Raw genomic sequence first — 18,710 nt, 5'->3', positions numbered from 1 at the left:
AATTCCTTACAATCTTTGTGTCTTCAAAAACTCTTATCATAGACTTCATAAGGATACTACACCCAGCTGTGTATTCTGCACTACATGGTACATGTTAGGAAAATAAGTCTCATAATTATTAATTGATTTGGGATGCAATTGATAAGTTCTGTGAAAACAATTTATCCAATTCAAGTGCTTTGTATGCGTCAATTTATTATGGTTTTGTGTCTGGAGATGTTTCTGTTTGGATGAGAAATGATTGATTTTCAATCTTTAATAGCATGTCAGAATATATGAGAAAGAGTTGGTCAGTATGGCTTACAAAAAATAGCAAGCCAGATAAAAAATATTATGGTTTTATGAATGATTTCTTTACTTCTGCTTTTGATATATTGCTTTTTCAGGTGAACAAAAAAAAGATGATCAATATGCCGTTGTGCAAGTATGTGAGCTGCAAGAGCCTTGATCTTGTTGGTTAATAGAAATACATAATTTAGATACATTAACCAGAAATTATTGTTGTTTGTGATACTTTTCATGTACAAGTAAACTGTAAATGAGTGCTATTATAGTAACATTTCTCTTCAATATTTTTCCCAAGTTCTTTGATGTAATCTCAACCACTGAGAAACCATTGGCTGAGCAAGACTGGTATCATGGTGCAATTCCAAGAATAGAAGCCCAGGAGCTGTTAAAACAGCAAGGAGACTTCTTGGTGCGAGAGAGCCACGGGAAACCTGGTGAATATGTCCTTTCTGTGTTTTCAGATGGACAACGGAGACACTTTATCATACAATATGCTGATGTACGTCTCTGATATAGTACTGAATATTCAATTTAGGATCTACATAGTTTACTGTAGCAAATGATTTAGCATTTATGTGAAAGCATGAAAGCTGTTGGAAGCATTTCCATCAGTGCTGGAAACAGGGGTAAAGGTAATTTTGGGAAACACAGGAAAAGTATGAAGTATCAAGTTATAAGATACTGATCTTTTATGTCAAAAAGTCAAGATATTTCTGTAAATGTTTTGAAATCTGGAAGCTGTTACTCTTTTTTTATGCATGTATGTTAGGTTATTGGTTATTTGATTACCCATTTTCATAGTTGGTGCAGATTAGTGTACATCTAGTTCTAGTTCTAGTGTTGGTTTTTATACATATGGGAATTGAAGTCCATGTTGCCCTTGAGATGCTTATTTTCTTTTTAGTCCTGTGGTTATTGTTTTGTTCAGTATAACTCAAATAGTTATGAATGCCACACAGTATGTATGCTTCTAAGGACCAGAACTGAACCCCTTGTTGCTCTGAGGAAAAATTGATGACTTATACAGTGTATTTATTTTTCGTAATGCATTGCTTAGTTTTTTTAATTTATGTATTTTTTTTATACCTTGAAGAATTTTAAACTTATTCAAAATGTAGCAGTTCCTGTAACATTGCTAGAAATTTTTCTTGAAGCATGAAATTGCAGCAAATCATTCTCAGTTTCAATTCAGTATGCTGTCTCTTCAGTCTCTTGTAATAAAGTTTCCCACATGCATACATTTGAGAATTTAATCTCATAATGATATTACACTGAGGGAATATCATTGTCTGAATTCCCAGATGATGCAGCATGCCAGGAGTAACTCAATATTGTGTTCCTGGTTTATTTCCTTTTAATGAGAAGCAGTGATATTTTTCAAACTTCAGAGAGGTTGTAATGCTTCTCTAGGATTATTGATTATAGACACTTGTCATACTGCAGAGTGTTCATTAGTTCTCACCTAGAATTTTCCTTGTAGGAATGAGCACACAGTCAGTGTTTTATTTTGATTTTATGACCTTAAGGTATTTTGATGCATCAGAGTGCTAAATGAGGAAACAAATAGCAGTAAAATTACGTGTACCTAGAGTCTTGCAAGATGCTTGGTGCTCCCTGATCTGACCTAGCAGAAATAGTGCACGTTATATACATGGTCTAACTGAAATAATTTGTGCAAATCATTGTAAGTAGCAAGTAGATCTTCAAATAGATTGTACTTCCAAGTCCAAGTTCCAAGTATTACTTTGGGGCCTACCTGTAAGCTGATTCTTCTTTTGTGTGGGTGCGTGGAGGAGTTTTCCACTAAAACAAAACAAGCTATCTTTCTCACCATAATTTTGTACTTTCTCTTACACTTTGTAAGACTGATACAGTTTAATGTTGCATAGATTGGACGGTCCCAGCATTGTCAGGTCCAGATATCAGGTCTGCTTGTACATTTACTAATAGAGCATTATATTCATCTGCTCTTAGGATTAATTTGTGGTAGATTTTGTGTCAACCATGGAATGTAACACTTTTTTTTCCTTAAAGATGTTCAATATATTCAAGTATTTATTCCTATGGGGTGAATTTTCTGAGAATGAGAAAAAGCTTATTAAGCTCTAGAAAGTAAATGCTGGGAGTGTTATTTACTCATGAACATTTTTGTAGGCAAGTGCAAGGAGAGTTTAGTACAAACGATTTGTTTGTTTGTTTACATTGGTATGAACAATGTGGAGCTGGGTCTCTGACTGGTCAAACCACACTCGTGGATCATTGACAGGTCTCCATATTTTCTTCTGAATCAAGTACTGATGATTAGAGTAGGACATTTGTTTTAACAGCAATCCTTTTGTTGTATAAATGTTCTGTCTGTGGTTTTACAATTATTTTAAAGGCTAATCTTAATACAACTTACTTGTGTAATAAATTAATTCATCGTTCAGCTTTAGGCATCAAAATTCACTGCTGCCTTTCAGAGGTACTATTGGTTTCATTTTCTGCTTATTTGAGGCTGTGCCATTTTAAAATTTTTAGTGATATTGGTAAGGGTCAGGATTGGGTGTAAATGTACAGAAACAAAGGAGACTACCTGCTCTGAAGGTTTTACATAAATGACAGCAGATGGGCACTGGATCTAGAATTAGGAAATAATAGGCAGTAGTGGTGGTTGAGCTGAGGCAGCACAGAAGTATGAAGGAGCTTATTTGAAAGGAGTGGGAACTAGAGTTAACGGTCAATCAAAGCTGAGTCACTATTTAATAAATAACAAAGCGTTTAGACTATGGAAACATTTTTATGATGGAGAAATGTGAATGTTTTAAACAGCTGACATGACCCAACTCTCTTTACCAACTGCAGTGACTATGTTTCAGGAAGTTCATGCTTTAACCCTCAAGGAAAACAATGAATTTAGGAAACACTGTGCAAGGAATTCAGCCCTGGGGGCTAGAAACAATGCATGCCAGTGGAAGAGGTGTTCATTGCCCAGTTGTGTAAATGAATTTGAATCAGCATCTGTGCTCTGAGTTTTTTTTTAAATTGCAATACTTGTTCATTGTTGCATTGTCAGACTGGCTTATGGCAATTAGTGCCTTTTGGGAAAAGCCATCTAACTGTAGTTGCTTAGTCTTATGAAAGCAGGAGACTTTATCATGTTTCACAATCAAATGCAGGGTCCTGCCCAACTTCCCTTAGAAGCCTGTGTATGACCTGTGTTTGTCTTTAGACTCTCCTGATAAATACTCTTTATTAAAGACCAATCATGCATCCTGCACTCTATGCCAGGATTTGCTAATTTTAGGGGACAATAAATGAAGGAAGATGAGATTAGGATAAGTATTGTGTATCTCCTGTTTATTTTATCTCTTGTTGTATTTTATCATATAGACTTTTTTAGTTTGCTTGCCATAATTTTTAGAAATAATTCAGAAGTTGCTGTTGTTTTTTCTGGTTTAGAATATTTTTATTTCACTCTGTAATAGTTTTGATTTTAACTGGCCTATCTATTTAAATTAGGAGTTTAAATAGCTATTTTATCATATTGCCTTAAATGACTGAGGCAGTAATTTTGCATTTATCAATTTATCATTTTCCTAATTATCATTCCAGTTAAGTTAGTATAAATGCTATTCAATAGGTTAGAAAAGGAACTTAAAATAGTTCTATAAAAGTGTACATTTTTTTCTGTGTTGTCACCAGTGAAGGAAGTTTGTGAAGCACTTTTGCAGTGTCTTGTTCGAACTATTTCTTATAGAGAAATAAATTTTTCCTTTTGCCTCCAAACAGAATCAATATCGTTTTGAAGGAACTGGGTTTCCAACTATTCCTCAGCTCATAGAACATCATTACACAACAAAGCAAGTTATTACAAAGAAGTCAGGTGTTGTTCTGCTTAATCCCGTTGTTAAGGTAATGCATACATTCCAGAACCTTTATGTAACTGACAATCATTTTGGGGTGTTCCTGTTATTGTTCAAGTAAGATCCTATGGAACTTCTCAGAAGACTTCATTTTTGTTCATTTTGTGACTCTGTTCCTGATCTCATTCAAACTTCTCACCTCTGTGTAATACATTCACTTAAAACAACTCTCCATCCTGATTCTCATTATGAATTTTTGCTATTTTGAAAGAATGGTATTCGACTTCTTATGAAGTATCCTCGCACTTTTGTTTTTAGTTTCACTTTTCATTTGGATTTCCCTACTAGGTAATTCAAAGTCGTAGTTCAAAAAAAGTTCACTGCCCTTCCTTCTATAAAGGAAAAAAAATCTTTTATAAAATGAAGAAGGTCTCACAAAATTTGGAAGACTTATGACAACTCCATTTTGTCTCTGGTTTATATCACAAAAGTAAGCTAGACACAAGAAAAGGTACTGATATTCCAGGATCAATGAAAATTTAAAACAAAAATTCCCTTTTTAATCAGGAAGCTATTGCAGAAAGTCTTTCAGGATGGAAATAAAAAAGGCTAAATACTGAACTGTATCAGTGTTTTAAGAGTCTCCTTGACTTCTTCCAGCAGTTTTGCAGTTAGTGTCTGTCTAGTTGGTATTTCATTCATAAGACAACTTCACTTAATCTTTGCATCTTCAGGTAAGCCTTTTGTTCTTGATGTAGTTATTTCTTCAAGATTGGTTTCAAGCCTGTGTTCAACAAAATTTTAGGAAGCGTGACAATTTATATTTCACATTTGTTACCTGCTCCAGGGTCCTAGTTCTTTCCTGCTAATAATCCTAAGAAAGTCAAGCATGTTCTTTTCTCAAAATTGCACTTAATCTGCACTCATCTGTTCTATATAATTTTAAAATTTTAAGAATGGGACACTAGAAAGACACATTTTGTGTTAATATCTTGCTGATTACCAAACTGATGCTTCATTGAACATAAATTATTGCTTACATTCATTGTAGATCACATGAGAAGGCTTAGGACATTACTTCTGATGTGTGGATAATTCTTTCTGATATAAATGATTTAAGCTACAAACAAGGGGTAGTCAAGCTCAAAATGAAATCTTTTTAAATCTGTTTGCAAATTTCTCTTTCTTTAATACCGTGTTTGTTTTAAATATGTAATGCTTTTTCTGTGTCCTGACTATATTTTCTGTGAAAGCAGCCCCGTTTTAGCAAATGTAAAATGATAGTGTAGTATCTTATCACATAATCTTAGTTACTGTCTGTTAAACTGGAACGCATAGTCTGTAAAACAGCATCTCTCCATTCTCTGTTGCTTACTCTGAAGATTGTTTCTTATTCTTGCCTTTTTTGTTTCATTTTATATATTTTTTTCATAAAGTTAGGTTTTAATTTTTCCATAGTCTTGTGTAACTGTAGCTAAATAATTTTTCTAGTACCTGTCTTATAGGGAAGCATATTCCTAAATGACATTCCTGGTCATTTCACCATTACCACTCCGGCAGCAGCAGGGAATTCCCCCCACAAGCATCAGCTCCGACCCTTCTCTGAAGCCGAGAGCACAAGAGGGAGCTCACAGCTGCCCCAGCCCCATTTATTTCCCAGCTCAGTTCTCACAGTATCTCTGCCCCATGAAGAGAAACTCTCAGATAAGAGAGTAGCCAGCCACACCCTTCCCGGGACAACTTCTTTTGTCTCTCCTAAGTACCCGGTCATTATTGTCTCCTAGCAACAAAATTGGAGAAAATTCCCTAAGAGAAAGAAAACGAAAGGAAAAACCCTAACCTCCAAAAGGCCTGTTTTAATTCATTTCAGGGGGAAAATGGAGTGGGTCCACTCCTCTCTGGGCTTGTTTGTTTGAGTTAGTCTTAGTATCAACTTATATATTAAGTTAGTATAAGCTTAGTATTAATTAAAAACTAGTGGAAATAATTCTATTTCCTCTAGGATTGTGCAAGTTGGTAGTTGATCTGAGCTGCAGTGCACAACTTCTTCAGCTGCTCAGGTTTTTCAAAAGAATAATCGAATGCCGAATAATCGGCATCTATCCATGTAATCCACAGGCTGCATCTATTTTTTCATATGATGAGACCTTGTCTCATCAGTATTAACGTTCAAGAGTACTTCCTGTAGGGTTAGTAAACCTTTCTATTTCCATTCTGATATGTTACGTGAAGTAATGGAAAGGGTGGCTGTTAGAACTAAGAGAAGTATTGAGTGACAGGAAACTGGTTGTACAGGATTTTTTAAATATATATATTACATAGATTGCATGTAGACGTTCATGGATTTATGAAATATGATGTCAGTTTCTATAGCTATAAACTAAACCAAATAAATAGTATACTTAGTGCTTCCTGCCAGCAGCTTGAGCCAAATAAGGCAGTGTTCAAAAAGGTGTTAGCTACATAATTTGAATTTCTTTAGAGCAGCTGTTCTCAAAACCATTTAAATTGTTTTGATTTGAGCTATAATTTTATGGTGGTTTTGGTTGTCCCATCTGATAAAAATTCTTTGCTGTATTCTGAGGAAGTACTTCAGAATGACACAAGAGTGTAGTTAGCTTTCCTTTTTCATTGCATGGAACTCTGGCTTTCACGTGGGAAAGTGGAGGCATTTTAAGTGGTTTTTAGAAGTAGCATGTACACTCTGACACCTAGTGTTGGGGGTATTTAATGCATCATGTGCTGTTACCAAGATATCTTTAATCAGTTCCTTAAGGTTCATTTGGCATCTCTAAAAGACTGTTTTTGCTTTGTTCACATCACAGCTGCAGAGCTGTCGTTGTCATTTCATGTAATCTTTAATCTTTTTATGCAAATTGCTGTCCCTGTAATAACCTATTTAGAAATTGAAAGTTAAATACCACAAACTTAACAGCCAAAAAAAAAAAAAAAAGTTAAGCTTTTTGGTTTTGTTTTGCTTTCCTTCTTTCCCAGTCATTCTTCCTCTTTTTCTATATTAGTAAAATTAGTGTTCACCTTCTGTAACGTTGCCCTTGAAAGGAACAGGCTTAATTGTGTCACAAAAGGCCTGTCCCATGTTCCATTTCATGCAGAATGAATTGCTTGCTTGGAATATTAATGATTCTGTAATAATAGAATTTAAATTAGAAAAACTGAGGGCAATAAAAAGATAACAGCAAGTAAGTTCTTTAACGGAAAGTGTCTCATATTTATTTATAATCTTCAAGAAAAAAAATGCAGATTATGTTCTTCAGGTTGTTACTGATGGACTGACTGGTACGTAAGGTCCCTGAGTAACTCGGAGCACATCCAAGGATTTTATTAATAAAAATGCTGTTTTAACTATACTGGATGTATTTTAACTTTCTGATATCTTTGACCTCCTGTTTTGGAGGTTTTTACATTTCTTGAAATGTTTTTTTTTTTTACCTTTTTAGAGATTACCAAACCTGTATTAAGTTGTGAATGTGCTTCAGTTTGACTGTTAGAAAACAAAATCATCAAAAAAATAAGTAATACAATTTTGATTTAAGTGTACCTGACTTAAAGTTTTCACTTAGTTCATAAATACACATTTGAAGCAAGTCTACCCAGGGTACACTCACGGGAGGGAGTTGAGTTTTCAGAACTAGATCTGAAATAATGCTTTTCCCCTAAATACGTGTTTCAGATTCTGAGCACCAGTTGATTCACTCTGGAGATCTGCTACTGTTTCACTAGTGCTGAAATAGTCACAGTATATGGATGCTCTGTAGTTAATTCAAATTCTGGGCTTATGGAACAAAACTAACTGCTACTTTGTCAGATGAGTTAGGCCATGTCTTCATTACTAGTAACTTTCATTTAAAAATTCTGGATCTATTTTTATGTGACAAAGAAGTCTGTGATACGGTCTGATATGTTTTGTGAACATGGGAAAATGATGGATCATAAATGATGAGATGAAAGAAAAACACTGTAAGAAAAAAGAACAGGTATTTCATATTAGTGTTTCTAATGCTGATAAATAAGTTTGCAAATGATGTGAGAATTCTCTACAGATACGGTGCTGCCTTACAAGTATGTATGTATTGATGAGTTAGACATGGAAAGAAATTCTAAAGAGGTATAAATTTAAGTTTGAAAGATTTTCTTCATGAAAATCCATTTGTAAAAACATTACATGATGCTTATTTCTTGCTGGTGGGTTTTCTGGGGGGTGGCGTGTGTTTTATCTTAGCAAAGCAAGCTGTGGTTCACTGTTGCAGGAAACACATGTGCTCAGAGTACAGGTAGTGTGTGCCCCTCAGATCAGCAAAGCACACCATGAGGAATTGAAGGAGGCTGCTGAACAGTCTCAGTTTCAGGAAAGTGCTTTTATGCCTGCTGGGAGATACTGGATAGAAACAAGGAGACTTACAAAGGCCAAGTTTATCACAAAGTAATGCTGTCATGCAATTATAGATGCTCATCTCATGGCTGGAGACAGTTAAGATGCTTTTGAGGGAAGCAGTGGCAGTAATGGTGCTGCCTGTGGGGAAGATCATCTTAAGTCTGTTTGACCCGAGTACAACTCTTGAGGAGCAGAAATCTGAAAGGCAGAAGCACCGTGTAGCAGGGAGTGATGCAGTTATTGCAGCTTTACCTTGGCTAGATTTGTCACTCCAAAGAGGATTTCTGTGGCACCCTGGATTACCTTGTGATACCCACCCATTTGGCCAGGAATTCTGTAGGAATGCCAAGAAGCACCTGGTGGTTGTGGTCTTTGGGTGTTGGTTTTTGGCCAAAAGCTGCCATTCTCACGGGTGTGGTTGGAGTCTAATACATGCATTTTTAAATGTTGAAGTATATCTTCCATTTTCTTTAAGGAAATTGAATTCACTATTAAAAGTGAGTGTTTATAATATTCAAAAGACTTGCAGGAAATGTATTTATTGAATATGCATGAAATGAATCAATAGCCTGCAGCTATTGACATTTGAGAGCAGAGTTTCATGTCTTAATATTAGAGATGCATTTCAGTTACGTTCTTATTTCTTCAGAATTTGGAGAAGTGTCACAGAATTTGCTTTTAATGTTTTTTAGTCGAGATTATTACAATATTTCTGTCAGGAAACAAAAGGAATGCATCATCCTTAATGGTGGCCTGTACTTGTCAAGGCATGTCATCCTGTAGAGAAAAGGGAAAAGAGAGAGTAATTTGCTCTTTGTGCTAACAAAGTACTGAACCAAATTTATGTATAATTTCAGGTATATTGACTACTTTCAAAATTGAAAGGATTTATTTTCTCAAAAAATCTCATTAAAATGCATTGTAATAATGGAGGCAGATAAGGCTGCCTGAACAAAGAGTAGTAAGGATTGTTTTATATTCAGCGATGAAAGTTGTTTGTAGGTTTTTTTTTTCTTTTTAGAGGCCATGGCAATCAACATATGCCCTGTTGAATGTTTCTCGTTCAGTCTTGTTTTTCTGGTATTTTTTATCATCATCAAGATCCGATTAAAATTGAAAGATAACACTCCTGAAGGGTGTAAGCACTGTGCTCAAACCTAGAAAAAATGTATTTTATCAAGTATATGAATTTAATTTTAACTAACACAATGCAATTTTTTAGGACCAGTCTTATAAAGAAAAATCTCTGTCCTTGAAATTTTAAATGGAAACCTTCTCAACATGTGCATTCCAACTTTCTGTACAACTTTCATATACAAAAATTACAGAATGCTATATGCCTGTGTGGAGTACAAATTGAACAAAATTAGTTATTTCAAACACAACTGAAACACAGGAAGTAGAAAAAATAACTAAAATTTATGAAGCAAGAGATAGGAGCAAGCCATTCATTCTTATAAAAAATGAAAGGGTATGTTGTAAGGAAGGGGTAAAAATTATTAAATGAAAGATTTTATAGAAAGTTTTTTGGTAATTGATAGCTAAGAGAATAAACTACTTCAATTAAAGCAGCCTTCATCAAAGATTATTTAGATTTACTAGATTTTATTGCTGATAGTTTGTATATAAATGTGAAAATAAAAGGATTGATTGTGTTCTGTAATATTCTGGGTTTAAGTTGTGCCTTATGGAGCACTTGTAAAAAGTGGGGCTTTGTGCTTTGGCTTTTCATTTCTTTATCAGAAGCTTCATAACCAGATGTTAGTACAACACAATAAAAAAATTTTACTTGAATTGTATGTGATTGCAGCAGCTTTTCTGCTGAACTGACATACTGTGTTTTTTTATGGACTCTGACTTCTTCCCCATATTTGGAATTCAAACATTCCCTAATAATTATTTTGTATAAGATTGTGAGTTGTAAACTTTTTGTAGTCCTCCGATTATATTCTTCTTCCTGTTTTCACTAGTGCAGTTAGGATGACTTTGATGCAAATAATGCTTTGAGTTTTCAGTATTTTCATAGTATGTGGCTGACAAGCACATAACCTTTCTTTAATGTGTGGTCTAATGGGTCAAAAAACAGTGTAGATTAAGAATAGGAATGAATGTCTCTGCTCTTAAGTTCCTTTGTAGTGTTGCAGTTGTGCACAGTGGGGTACTGTGAAGTAGCTTGTGGTTGCTTAAGTATTTTGGTCTCCACCAATTTAAGTGGAACAAAATGTTAAAAATAAGTGAAATGACATTTCAGCTGTGAAGTAAAAAGGATACGCGCAAAAGGAGCCACAGGGTAAGAACAGTACATTTTCTTAAATCAGGTCTGTGCATCTAATGTGTGTAATAGTGTCTGAATACTCAAGAAGATCTGTTTATTTAAATGTTGATTGAGGATTAATTCAGGGGTGAGAATATGGAATTCAGGATTCCTTACTTGCAAGGTAAATACTGTAGTGCATGGGTATTGAGGGCATTGAGGGTACTGCGTGGATTTCATCATCAGTTCATAATGAAGTAAAACGCTATTACCAATTCTGTCCTTTCTGTCACTTGGATTTCTTCCTAGTAGAGTTGCCAGTGATTTACATAGCATATTGCTAAAATCAGGATCACCCCCAGAGCATGGTGATCAGTGGTACAAAGTCTAATTGGAGGCCAGTAACTACTGCTGTACCCCCAGGGTCAGCACTATGTCCAATCCTTCCTTCATCCACTTCTTCCTTAACAAGCTGGGTGATGGAGCATGAACAGTTTTACTGATGAGACCTTTGAGGAGGGGCTGATACACCAGAGGGTCAAGCTGCCGTCCAGAGGGACCTGGACAGGCTGGAGAAGGGGTTTGACAGGAGCCTCATGCAGATCAACACGGGGAAGAGCAAAATTCTGCAACTGGGGGAGCACAACTCCAGGCACCACAACATGGTAGACATAGGTGTTTTTTCCTTATCTCTTGTGCTCATATTTTAAATTGAAAGTATGAATAGTTAATTGTAGGCCAGTTTATTCAAAAATAATTTTGACACATCGAGGAGGGCACTTCATAATTAATTCTCAGAGTTTTGAATTTTAGAAACAGATACAAAAGATGCAGTAAGGTGTAACTAAGCCAAACATAACTGAGCATTCACTTCTTTTATGATAGGATGGGGGAGAGAATCGGAAGGGCAAAATCTACAGAAGTCATAGGCTGAGATACAGACAGTTTAATAGGTGAAAAAAAAAAGCTGTGCGCATGAACAAAGCAAAACAAGGAATGAATTGACTGCTTTCCATTGCTGGGCAGGTGTTCAGCCATTTCCAAGAAAGCAGAGCTCCACTGCATGTAACAGTGACTTGGGAAGAAAGATGCCTTCACTCCAGACATCTTCCCCCTTCCTTCTTTTTGCCCAGCTTTATATGCTAAGCATGATGCTGTATGGAAGAGGATATCCCTTTGGTCAGTTTGGGGCCAGTTGTTTTGACTGTGTCCCCTCTCAGCTATTTTGCAGCTGCTAGAATAGGTGGTGAATTCTTCAAAACATTCATGTTCACTGTTTACATTTCATGTTTAATTTTAGAGAAGAAGGTGCACACATGCATGCCATAAAGATTGCATCATGTGTGATCATCTTTATCGAAAGAATAATTTAACATGTAAAACCAAAATAAAACCCCATACTAGTTACTGTGAACAAAATTACCCTGGCCAGAACCAGCAGAGCAACAAAGAGTAGATTGCTACAGACCACACAGGAAAAATTTGTCACTAATACAGGAGAAAAAAAATGGCTGAAGACAGAATTCGGAAGATTACTAAAGTAATAATAGAATCTGCTAATATCTAGCAGAGCCATTTGGTGTGTGTGCTGCTTCCCTTTGTGTGTCCTTCATTGATTGGCCTTTTTTTCTGCTGCTAAAGAGTTTTTCCAGTGCTTTTGCTATCTGAATAACAGCAATGAATAATGATCTATGAGTGGTATGTGAGAAACAGCAATATCTTTTTAAAGAATTCTATGTATCTGATGTAAAAAACCTGGTGCAGCATGCTTCTTTTAAACTTTTGGCACCTATGTAATCTTGTATGACTTCTGATTCAAAGCCAGCATCTGTCTTGCTTGGAATGCAGGCCGAGCTTATTGGTACACTGAAATCTCGTAAATAAAGTTTCCTTTCTGTGTGGCTTTGCCTTTTTCCTGCACTCTGACAGTCACAAACTAGCTAATATAGCAGATTATTTGAAATTTTGAGAGTTTATTTCTGTTCCTATACAGTAGTTTTAACATGTTATCTGAAGGCTATGAAAGACAGTGCAAAATGAGCAGGTGTGGCTATAAAAGCATAGGATGAAGGATCTTGGGGTTTTGCTTTGGACAAAGTAGTAATTGGTGGAAGCTCTAATGTGGAACTGTAGTACTCTGAAAGGTATTGCATTCTGACCACTGTAACTTAGACATTAATTCTGAGGGGTGAATTAAGTGTTTCTCTTCCTGGGGTAACAAAATGATGTAACTGGAAACAACTGGATATTTTTGAAGTTAAATCAGGATGCAACTAGGTATGTGGCTAAGTATCTTACATAATTTAAGGATACTTTCTTGGACATTTTTACAAGCACCTGTAGTTCCCCCAACCCCATCTGGCGTACCTTTTCATGTGTGGGTGGAAGTAAAAATGTGTTTGCCACATATGTGAAAATATTTGAGCCTATTTTAGTAATTCAGGTGTTTGAGGAGGGTGTTATGCATGCATAATGTGACTCTGCTTTTCCATTCCTCTCTGTTTAAATCACAGGGAATGCTTAAATGAAAAACCACATTATCACATGGTTTTGTTTATTCTTGAATGTATGACTTAAATGACTTTCACTGTTTTGTAGGGCATTTCTGATCCAGAGCTGATAATTTTTCTGTTTGAATATATTTGGTTAATAGATAATTCAGAGTACTTTGTTTTGGTAGCTGAAATTACTGTATTCAGTAGAGAGGAATAACATGTGTTTTAATGTGCTTGAAATATAATGGTTTTGACATAAACTTGACTTTTCCTGTGCTTAAGGATTTCACATTCTATGTCTTTCTTTTCTGTTTTTTTTTTTTAACTTCTTTATTTCTTGAAATACCCTCAGCATTATTTTAGCCCTTTCATGAGTAAGAAAACATACGCTTAGGGAAGTACTGCAAAAAAAAAAGGCTGTTTTATGTTGAATTGTACATTTTGTCTACTGATCTTCAAGAAAGAATGGTCAAATAACAACTGTGCAGATAATCTGAGGTCACTTCTGCAGTTTATAAATTGCACAGTAGCTTTTCCAAATCTTACTGCTCCCCTCCTGTTCTATGATTATTTAGATTTTGGTTCTAGCAGGAAGGTTGAACTTCACAGAGTTTTTTTTATGTAACAGTACGAAGTCAGATAAAATAGTACTTTTTTCCCAAGGAGCTTAACCTGTCTGTGCTATTTCTCTGCTTTACAGCTCACATTGAGTTTCATCAATGTGGCTTAATACAGTGCTGTTAGTAATGCAAAGCAGATTCCATAACAATTTTTACAGCTCATGAATCTTTATTCTGAAACAGTTTTAAAGAAGTTGGGAGTGAGGTTTTTCAAAACCCCTCCTGTAAAACTCACTTGTTCTTATGAAAAATCTTTTTCACCAGCTACCTTTATTTCTGTACTTAATCTGAAGGACTTGAATCACATAGTTTATGATTCATTAAATTCATATGAACATAGGTCTACTGGCATAGGTGGTATCAAAAATAGTACTTCTCTAAAAAGACAATTTTTCTTTCCCACATTGATCAACCCTATCCACATGTACACAGCTGTTACTTTTTTTTTGTCTGGTTCATCAAGTTCTGGTAAGTGAGATTTGAATACCCATCTGATGAAAATTGTCTGCAATTCTGATTTTCTTAGCCATAAAAAGAATTTTACTCCAATTATCCTTAGTATTGAAAATGAAAGATTAGCTTTCCATTTTTGTTGATGTGGAAAAATAGCTCTTAGCTGCAGTAATTCATGCTACTGATATTTCCTATTTAACTTGGAAGGAGAGCAAATAATACCTTCTGAAGTATTTTTCATGCATTTTTTCTACTTAAAACATGAAGAAACAGGCATCATGCCTGTTTATGCACTTGCCTCCTGAGATGTTGACAATATTCCTCTAGTTTGAGGTTTTTAGAAGAATGTTAAGGATTAATGTACTAGGATGAGGGAAAGGGGAGGGATATTTAGGTTTTTCAAAAATGCTACTTGCTGTGCTCAGATAGATTCTTAAGATTGGAAAGTCATATGTTTTCAGTTCTTCTAAAGCAGTAAGTTTTTGGTTTTGGTTGATTCCTTCTGAGGCTCCCTAAATCAACTAAAGTTTCCATTCTCTAGAGTTTTTTATCCTTTTTCACTCTTGTTACGTCTACAATTAAGATGAAAAATAGTTGACAGTATTTGCTGTAGATACTGCCTTCTGAACTATGAAGAGTAGATAATGTGACAGGGAACATGAGATGAGTAAATAACAGCAATGGTAACATTTTACTTGCTTATTCGTACTGTGTTGGAAATTGATTAGGATTTCTTCACTCTTCCTCTTTGAAAAATCTTGCTTTGGAGTTTGGGTAAGAATGTTTGTTTCGTTTGGTGGTTCTCTGAAACTGAATACAAGCACAGGTGCCTTCCCCCCCACCTCCCCTTTCTCTCTCCTTTTAGAAATGGTGAGATTTTTGAAACCACATATTTAAGATGAGGCTCATAAATTCATAACAAATTTTCAAAACATCTGTTTTCAAAAGTTTACTATCTAATTGCTTTACTGCTGGTTTTTAATTTGGAAGAGTAACATCTTAGAATTCTTAATGATTAAAATTGTTACTGAGAATTATAGAAAAATAATGCTAACGGAATTTGAACACTAAGTACTAGTTCATGGTTATGTTTTCTGTTTTATTGAAAGCTGTTATAATTTACTACAGATAATTTGGAAGCTTTCTTCCTAGCATAGTAATTTGTGATCTCTTTGATTCAGTTTCTCCTAATGAAGGGAGGTGGGCAGGAGAAAAACTGCACTTACATCTTTTGAAGATGTTTAGGGTAATAGTGATAAAAATTCCGTCTCATAGCTCAGAAAAGGAAAAATGAGATTAATTTTCTACAGCAACCATCTGCTGTTCAAACTGTTCTCAGTGGCTTGCACACAACTCCACTGTATGCTCACTGAAGTAAGGATTAATGAACAATTGATTCTTTGCAAGCTATTCAAGGTTTGAACCTTAGCATGGTCTAGGGAACTATGAAGCACCCTAATACTATAGAAGGAATGCAACATATCCAGGAATAGTACACTGTATATTTGGAATACTTTATTTTATGAGTAAAAGGAGACATTTCTGATTATTTTTAAGTATTCCTTTTCACAGTTGAAAGTTTTATTTCTTTAATTACTGGTCTCTTTGGGGTTTGGTTTTTGTCAGTCAAAATTGACTTTTGAAATAACTCTTCTCTTTGAAAATGCTTATCTTTGTTGAAATCAGACAAGTGTGCTGGATAGTTGCAGAGTCTGGAAAGGTAGTCACTAGCAAGATGCTGCATATAAAAAACCCTCAGTGTGCTGTGTGTTATTGAGTACCTGGCTGTTGGGGAAGGGTAACTATCAAGGCTGACCATGTTCTCCCCTTTGTGAACTGACTGGTTGTTTTTCAGTGCTTGACCAACAGATGTAGCAGCACCTCCAAAGCAAAAATACACTGATAGGATTCCCAACATCTTATTAGTAAACCTGTGCTTGAAGTGTGATGTTCATGTAATTCAGTTTCTCCTCCTGGGGGAGGCCAGAGGACAGAAATAAAGTAGAATGTTGTAAAGCATGGGGATTTCCCGAGTAATTTCAATTTGGAAATAAGGTATATAATTAAGATCACAAATGAGTATGCTTAAGTGGAATTTGTGTGACTGAATTTTTCTGAAGTGCTTTTATATTCTGTGGTCCAAAATTAACAAGAGAAAAATCAGAACAAGCGCAAGGTAAAGAGAGATTTATAGCTGTATCACAAGAAGAGGGCTGCATCATAAACAGCTTCCTTCTTGATGAAATTGTAATGGGCATTAATAGTCTCAGGAGCTCTGTTCACTGTCATTCAGATTAGTTTGATGGTACAAAAATGTGCTGGATTTGCTCCATTTGATTTAGAAGCTACTAACTCTATTGAAATGAAAATTTCTGTGACTTGAAAGAGTCTGTTGATCTATACCTACATTCAAGAATATTTTTTATGTCCCATTTTCCTGTCACATTTCTTTTGTAACTTTCAATATCTTTTGCTCACATGATTAATCTGTAGAGTAATGGCATTTGACAACTGGAAAAATCCTTGTATGCTCTTCACAGTCAGAATTAAGCACTTGGAGAAGATCATGAACTTCATGATGAGACAGAAACATGACTTTATTTCATAACCTTTGTTTATGATATGCTAGTATTTATCCATTGATTTGTGTGCCTTACTGATGTGTTTAATTATTGACAGCTATTCAGATTATTGAATGAAGTCATATTAAACTCAAGGTAATTCAAGTAGATTTAGTGAGACAACAGGCTCACAATACAATGTCTTATTATTGTTGACCTTACTGTTCGTATTATTGTTTATTAATTAAAAGCAGTTATCTGAGCCAATGATAGTGTGTTTTGTACACTATTTAAATTAACATATAGCACGTTTATTGCAAATTACAAAGTTTAGCTTGTTTCTTTTTTAGTGCCAGAATTGTACACTTGCATGATGTACATGACTCTTCTGTTAGATTTCTGCTGAGGAAACTGCTTTTGTGCAGTTTATGGGAGTTACAGCAAATGATACTGATCAAACTTGGAATAATTCTTTGATTGTGAAAGATTTGATTGTGGCAGAACCACAATAAATTAATGAATGAGTTAAAGTGGTATAAGAAGTTACAGAAGGCTTTCATAAAAAGTACAGGTAATGATTAATGTACAGATGCAATTAAAATAAATCCTTCAACAGATCATTTTATTTCAGTTTATGGTGTTACTTTCTTTGGTTAGTTCTCTGAAGAATTATCAGAATTTTTCCTTCATAAACAAGCTTTTGAAATGTCATGTTGTCAAAAAGTTGTTCACTGAAGTACAGAATCCTTGGAGTTAACCAGGAAAAAAATCCATTAAATTTTAATTCTTTAACTTTTTGGCTTTACCACACTTACTTAAATGTTAAAAACCATTATGTTGATACCTCTAAATAGTAATTTTTGTGGGTTTGTTTGTTTTATGCATTCTTTGCAAATTGTTTTCTAAAACTTAAATATTGTTATTAAACAAGTGTGCAGTTTGATAGCACTTCCTGTCTATTTGTAGTATAACAGCTTCTGAATGAGACATTCATTCAGCAAGAAGTATCAAAAGGAGATAAAGGAAGTTTGTTTCTTATGATGTTTTATCACTGAGGCAGTAGTTTTAAGCAATAGTGTTGTGTATAGGGGAAAAATAAATTACGGTATATTGAAAATTTTCTCCTAAGTCTCACAATATCCCGCCCAAAGAAGAGAAGTAGTAATGATTGGTTTCTGTCATGCAGCATGGTGGTGTGGTACAGGAATTCTTGGGATGGGGCTGGGAGGTGTTGCGTGCTGAGACTTTGGGTTAATGGAGGCATTCAGAGAGTCTCTAGAATCCACACTTGTGACATTACACTTACGAACAAAAGCATAGAAATCACAATAGCAGTGATCCCCACCCCTTTTTGATTTGCTGAATTCATGTTCAGCAAAAAGTGTCCAGAGAAGATGACTCCACCACCTCCTGAGGCAGCTTACTCCAATTCCTAACCACACTGTCAATGAAGCATTTTTTCCTAGTTTCTAATCTGAGCTTTCCCTGGCACTGTTTAAGGCCATTTCCTCTCGTCCTTTCGTGTGGGATGTGGCAGAAGAGACTGACCCCCACCTGGCTTCAATCTCTTTTTTTCCCAGCTGGGCATCCCCACCTCCCTCAGCTGCTCCTCATCAGACCTGTGCTCCAGACCCTTCCCCAGCTCTGTTCTCTTCTCTGGACATCTTCCAGCCCCTCAATGTCCTTCCTGAATTGAGGGGCCCAGAACTGGACACCAGTGCCCTGCACAGGGGGATGGTCAATGCCTGGACAAAATACGCCTTTATCTGGTATTGTGTTATCTTTTCAGGCAATTGCCTGT

The 18,710-nt window shown here is 35.5% G+C and overlaps 1 protein-coding gene across 3 annotated transcripts in view; it reads left to right on the top strand.

Moving 5' to 3' along the window:
- Positions 1-18,710, top strand: part of FER (FER tyrosine kinase) — a 151,599-nt gene that overhangs the window by 83,624 nt on the left and 49,265 nt on the right. For 2 of the 3 annotated variants that reach the window (XM_058826022.1, XM_058826023.1), the window contains 2 exons: positions 584-787; positions 4,060-4,182. In XM_058826022.1, coding sequence (XP_058682005.1) covers positions 584-787; positions 4,060-4,182 — 327 coding nt within the window. The remainder of the gene's footprint in view (positions 1-583; positions 788-4,059; positions 4,183-18,710) is intronic. The other variant, XM_058826024.1, reaches the window with a different exon arrangement.

This window comes from Poecile atricapillus, chromosome Z (genome assembly GCF_030490865.1).
Source record: "Poecile atricapillus isolate bPoeAtr1 chromosome Z, bPoeAtr1.hap1, whole genome shotgun sequence".
NCBI lineage: Eukaryota > Metazoa > Chordata > Aves > Passeriformes > Paridae > Poecile > Poecile atricapillus.
This window is presented reverse-complemented; position numbering and strand designations above follow the sequence as displayed.